At 56.1% G+C, this 6,000-nt stretch overlaps 1 protein-coding gene across 1 annotated transcript in view; it reads right to left on the bottom strand.

Annotated features, from left to right (window-relative positions):
- wdr70 (WD repeat domain 70) overlaps nucleotides 1–5,688 on the bottom strand; it is a 156,358-nt gene extending 150,670 nt beyond the window's left edge. Inside the window, exons 1-2 of the mRNA XM_078560030.1 lie at nucleotides 5,520–5,688; nucleotides 2,881–2,937 (exon numbers count right to left, since the gene is read on the bottom strand). Of these exons, the coding sequence (XP_078416156.1) occupies nucleotides 2,881–2,926 (46 nt within the window). The 5' untranslated portion in view covers nucleotides 2,927–2,937; nucleotides 5,520–5,688. The remainder of the gene's footprint in view (nucleotides 1–2,880; nucleotides 2,938–5,519) is intronic.
- Nucleotides 5,689–6,000: the final 312 nt, after the last annotated feature.

Raw genomic sequence — 6,000 nt, forward strand, 5'->3', positions numbered from 1 at the left:
CGGATGAGTACAGTTCTAAAAACACCATCCAGGACAAAGCAGCCTGCTTGATTGGCACCCTATCCAACACCTTAAACATTTTTTGTCAGCAATCCCTCAATTCGAGGATGTTGTTTACTCAGGGTCACGGGTTTTTGCCATGGGTCTTTATGTGACTGAACAGGCCGATTCTTGACCCTTAGATCTTTGGGCACATGTGACAGGACATCCCACGAACTAGTGGTGTTTGCTTCCTTTTCTTCTCTGCCATCAGTCTGCCTCATTACTAAGATGTGACTCAAGGCATGCTGAAGTTTAATGGACAAGTTGCTGCCATTCTTAACAACTGGCAGCAAGCTCCTCCATAGACATTAAACTGTCAATGCTGCTGTGCTTCATGGGGAGCTTCTGAGTGTCTGTGAAGTGTTTCCTTTGTCCTCCCCTGCAACATTGGCCATTTGAGAGTTGAGAGAACAGAAACTAGTGGGGAGACAGTGTCCAGATGGCCGAAAACTGTGTCCAGTCCATTGTGGTTGATTTTGCAGTTTTGCCTTAATGATTATAGGTCTGACGTCAAGAAGGACACGAGCATTTGCTGTGTCCTCCAATTGAATCCCGAGGATGCACCAGAGGAATCTCAAACGAGGAGGCACAAAAATAAGGGGTCTCCCATTTAAGACAGAAATGAGGAAGAATTTCTTCTCTCAGTGGGCCGTTAGTCTTTGGAATTCTCTTTACCAGAGAGCAGTGGAGGCTGGGTCACTGAATATATTCAAGGCTGAGTGAGACTGATTTTTGATTGTCAAGGGAGTTAAGAGTTACAGGGGACAAGCCGGAAAGTTAAGTTAAGGACACAATCAGATCAGTCATGATCTTACTGAATAATACAGCAGGCTCGATGGGCAACTGGGCTTCTCCTGATTCTATTTCTTATGATCTCAAGATACTTATTATCAAACACTCATTGTGGTATTTTGTAGAAGGCCGAACTAGCACATTGCCACACTCAGTAAAACGCTGCCTTGATGTCAAGAGCAGTCTCTCTCACCTCTTCAGTTCAGCTTTTTTGCCCATGTTTGGTCCAAGGCTCAAATGAGGTCAAGAGCTGAGTGGCCCTGGTGAAATCCAAACTGAGTGTCAATGAGCAGTTTATTGCTGACTAAATGCCCAAGAACAGCACTGTCAGTGACCCCTTCCATCACTTTGCTGATGATTGAGAGCAGATTGATGGGGTGGTAACTGGCCAGGTTGGATTTGTCCTGCTTTTTGAGTACAGGACATACCTGAGGAATTTTCCACATGCCGGGTAGATGCCAGTGTTACATAGCTGTACTGGAACAGCTCTGGCAACAAAGACCATGTCAGACGGTCCTCTGGCTTTGAAGACCTCAGTTGGAATACTCTGCCTTTATTGTTCTTCATCTGTTGCTTGTTGCAGTTCTCCTACCAATGGTGGTTCACCTATGGATTCGACCACAGGGTACTGGGGAATACCCTGGTGAGTATCGGATGCCACTTTGGATTCATAGTTGAGTTGTTCACAATGTTCTTTCCAGTGTTGATGGATGACGTTGTCATAAGTAGAGAAACATCATACGATGACTGCAGGGAAATTTGTCCATTTGGCCTCGGTTTATAGATGCCCTGGTGGTTTCAAAAAGGCTTTGCAGGTCATGACGGTGAGCATATTGTTGGATCTCTTGGAGCTTCTCTTACATATGAACACACAAGTCAGGAGCAGGAATAGGCCACTCAGCCCCTTGAGCCTGCTCCGCCATTCAGTAAGATCATGGCTGATCTGACTGTAACCTCAACTCCACATTCCTGCCTACCCCCGATAACCTTTCACCCCCTTGCTTATCAAGAATTTATGTAGCTCTGCCTTAAAAATATTCAGACTCTGCTTCTACTGCCTTTTGAAGAAGAGTTCCAAAGTTTGGGTCAGAGCTCCTGCTATCTCCTCCCTTGCCTCCCTCAGCAGTATGGGACACAAATCATCCGGACCTGGAGATCTGTCCACTTTTCAGCCTGCTAACACCTCCAATACCTTGTCACTCCCCATATCAATTTGCTCAAGAACCTCACAGTCTCTCTCCTCGAGTTCCATACCTTCATCCTCATTCTGTTGGGTGAAGACGGATGTGAAGTATTCATTCAACACTCTACCTCTGGCTCCACCCATAGATTGCCCCCTTGGTCCACAATGAGCCCTACTCTTTCCCTGGTTATCCTCTTCCCATTGATATATTCATAGAATATCTTGGGATTTTCTCTACTTTTACCAGCCAGAGCTTTCTCATATCCCCTTTTTGCTCTCCTAATTGTTTTCTTAAGCTCCACCCTGCACTTTCTGTACTCTACTAATGCGTCTGCTGATTTGCTCCCCTTGTACCTGCTAAAAGCCTCTCTTATCCTTCTCATCGTATCCTGAATATCTCTGGTCATCCATGGTTCTCTGGGCATGTTACTCCTTCCTATCACCCTAGAGGGAACATGTTGAGTCTGCACTCTCCCCATTTCCTTTTTGAACACCCTCCACTGCTCCTCTGTAGATTTCCCCACAAGTAACTGTTCCCAGTCTACTTTGGCCAGATCCTGCCTTATTTTACTAAAATCCACTCAATCCAAAACAATTTTTTTGCAACATGTCAATTTCTTTGCCCATAACAAGCTTAAAATGTGCCATGTTGTGGTCGTTATCACTAAAATGCTCCTCCACCACCTCAGCCACCTGTTCAGCTTCATTCCCCAGAATTAGGTCCAGCAATGCACCGTCTCTTGTTGGACCCTCTACATATTGACCCAAAATTTTCTCCTGTAAACATTTCAAGAAAACCACTCCATCCAAGCCCTTAACACTATGTCTACCATCTTCCACTCGTGTCAGTTGCAGCCACTCACCAAACCCGGAGAATCCCATTACAGCCCCGATATCAGGATCAGTCATTTCGATCTTGGCTGAAAACCAAAAAGCATTCATATCATCAAGAAAATCCACAACTCCCCAGAACTGCTCTCTCTCCCCTCCCTTTCCTCCCCGCCCTCAAAGCCCCCACACCTTAATCTCCCCCACCCACACACCCCATCTCATCGTTCCCCACCCTATCCTGGACATGACTCCACTTCGGCCGCTTCAAGACCCAATAAAGACTCAAGGATTGAGACCCCTGCCCAGAGATTTGGGCAGCTGCTTAACCCCAGGCAACACACGCTCCTCACCATTTTACCCCCATCTCTCTCTTCCTCTTCCTTCACATGTTTTCACTCTCCATCCTGTTCCCTCACTCCTCCCCTCTCCATTCCTCATCCCTCCGTCCATTCGACCCATATAATCGCACCCTTCCCACCCTCAGCCCTCCACAGGGATGGGCAATAAATGTTGGCCTAGCCATCGATGTCCACATCACTTGAATTTAAAAAAAACCCCCCTTCCTCCCTCACCCTACCAACCATCCCTCCACTCACCCCCTCCCCTCCTCCCTCACCACCCGACCATCCCTCCACTCACCCACTCCCCTCCTCCCTCACCCCCCCGACCCTCCCTCCACACCCCCCGACCCTCCCTCCACACCCCCCGACCCTCCCTGCACTCACCCCCTACCCTCCTCCTTCACCCCCTACCCTCCTCCTTCACCCCCTACCCTCCTCCTTCACCCCCTACCCTCCTCCTTCACCCCCTACCCTCCTCCTTCACCCCCTACCCTCCTCCTTCACCCCCTACCCTCCTCCTTCACCCCCCACCCTCCTCCTTCACCCCCCACCCTCCTCCTTCACCCCCTACCCTCCTCCTTCACCCACCCTCCTCCTTCACCCCCTACCCTCCTCCTTCACCCACCCTCCTCCCTCCACCCCCCTCCTCAACCCCCTGACCGTCCCTCCACTCACTCCTCCCCTCCCTCACCCCGAACGTCCCTCCACTCACCCCCTCAACTCCTCCCTCGCCCCCTCCCCCACTCCCTCAGCCCCCCGACCGTCCCTCCACACACCTCCTCCCCTCCTCCCACACCCCCCCAACCCTCCCACCACTCACCCCATCCCCTCCTCCCTCACCCCCCTCACCCCCTGACCGTCCCTCCACTCAGCCCCTCCCCTCTTCCCTCAGCCCCTCCCCTCCTCCCTCAGCTCCCTTCCCTCCTCCCTCAGCCCCCTCCCCTCCACCCTCAGCCCCCTCCTCCCTCACCCCCCCTCCTCCCTCACCCCCCCTCCTCCCTCACCCCCTGACCGTCGCTCCACTCACCCCCTCCCCGCCCTCACCCCTTGACTGTCGCCCCACTCACCCCATCCCCGCCCTCACTCCCCGACCATCCCTCCACTCACCCCCCGACCGTCCCTCCACTCACCCCCTCCCCTCCTCCCTCACCCCTCGACCATCCCTCCACTCACCCCTCCTCTCCTCCCACCCCTCAACCGTCCCTCCACTCACCCCCTCCTCTCCTCCCTCACCCCCCGACTGTCCCTCCACTCACCCCCTCCCCTCCTCCCTCACCCCCTGACCGTTCCTCCACTCACCCCCTCCCCTCCCTCACCCCCGACCGTCCCTCCACGCACCCCCTCCCCTCCTCCCTCACCCCCCCGACCCTCCCTCCACTCACCCCCTCACCCCCTCCCCTCCTGCCTCACCCCCTCTTCCCTCATCCCCCTCACCCCGACCGTCCCTCCACTCACCCCCTCCCCTCCCTCACCCCCGACCGTCCCTCCACACAGCCCCTCCCCTCCTCCCTCAGCCACACTCCTCCTCCCTCAGCCACACTCCTCCTCCCTCAGCCCCTCCCCTCCTCCCTCAGCCCCTCCCCTCCTCCCTCAACCCCCCGACCGTCCCTCCACTCACCCCCTCCCCTCCTCCCTCACCCCCTCCCCTCCTCCCTCACCCCCTCCCCTCCTCCCTCAACCCCTCCCCTCCTCCCTCACCCCCTGATCGTCCCTCCGCTCACCCCTTCTCTCCTCCCTCACCCCTTGACCGTCCCTCCACTCACCCCCACCCCTCCTCCCTCACCCCCCCGACCGTCCCTCCACTCACCTCCTCTCCTCCCTCACCCCCCGACCATCCCTCCACTCACCCCCTCCCCTCCTCCCTCACCCCCTGACCGTCCCTCCACTCACCCCATCCCCTCCTCCCTCACCCCCAGACCGTCCCTCCCCTCACACCCTCCCCTCCTCCCTCACCCCCCCCGACCGTCCCTCCACTCACCCCCTCCCCTCCTCCTTCACCCCGACCGTCCCTCCACTCACCCCCTCCCCTCCCTCACCCCCGACCGTCCCTCCACTCACCCCCTCCCCTCCTCCCTCACCCCCTCCCCTCCTCCCTCACCCCCTCCCCTCCTCCCTCACCCCCCCTCCCCTCCTCCCTCACCCCCCCTCCCCTCCTCCCTCACCCCCCTCCCCTCCTCCCTCACCCCCCCTCCCCTCCTCCCTCTCCCCTCCTCCCTCACCCCCCCCCGACCGTCCCTCCACTCACCCCCTCCCCTCCTCCCTCACCCCCCCAATCGTCCCTCCACTCACCCCCCTCCCCATCTCTCTCCTCTATCTCTTCTCTATTTTACCTTTTTCGCCTCTGAACTTTGATATTTTTAAAGCTGACGCTCAGCCGGAAACATAAATTCAGGGATCCGCGTCCACTTCCGGCTGGGAGGACCGGGCTCCGAGCGCCCCCCTCCGGCCGGGAGGACCGGGCTCCGAGCGCCCCCCTCCGGCCGGGAGGACCGGGCTCCGAGCGCCCCCCTCCGGCCGGGAGGACCGGGCTCCGAGCGCTCCCCTCCGGCCGGGAGGATCGGGCTCCGAGCGCCGTCCCAGGCCGGATGGAACATGATTACAGGACTAAGCCATTCAACCCATGAAGCCTGCTCCACTTTTAGATTGGATCATGGCTGCTCACCTGCCTCAAAGGCGCTCTCCTGCACCATTTCGTATCTCTTCATGTCATTAGTGTCTAGAAATCTAGTGCCTTGAACATACTCAACGATTGAGCTCCCACAGCCTCTGGGGCAGAGAATTCCAAAGATTCCCCACTGCCTGAGTGAAGAA

This window comes from Cetorhinus maximus, chromosome 2 (genome assembly GCF_964194155.1).
Source record: "Cetorhinus maximus chromosome 2, sCetMax3.hap1.1, whole genome shotgun sequence".
NCBI classification, from domain to species: domain Eukaryota; kingdom Metazoa; phylum Chordata; class Chondrichthyes; order Lamniformes; family Cetorhinidae; genus Cetorhinus; species Cetorhinus maximus.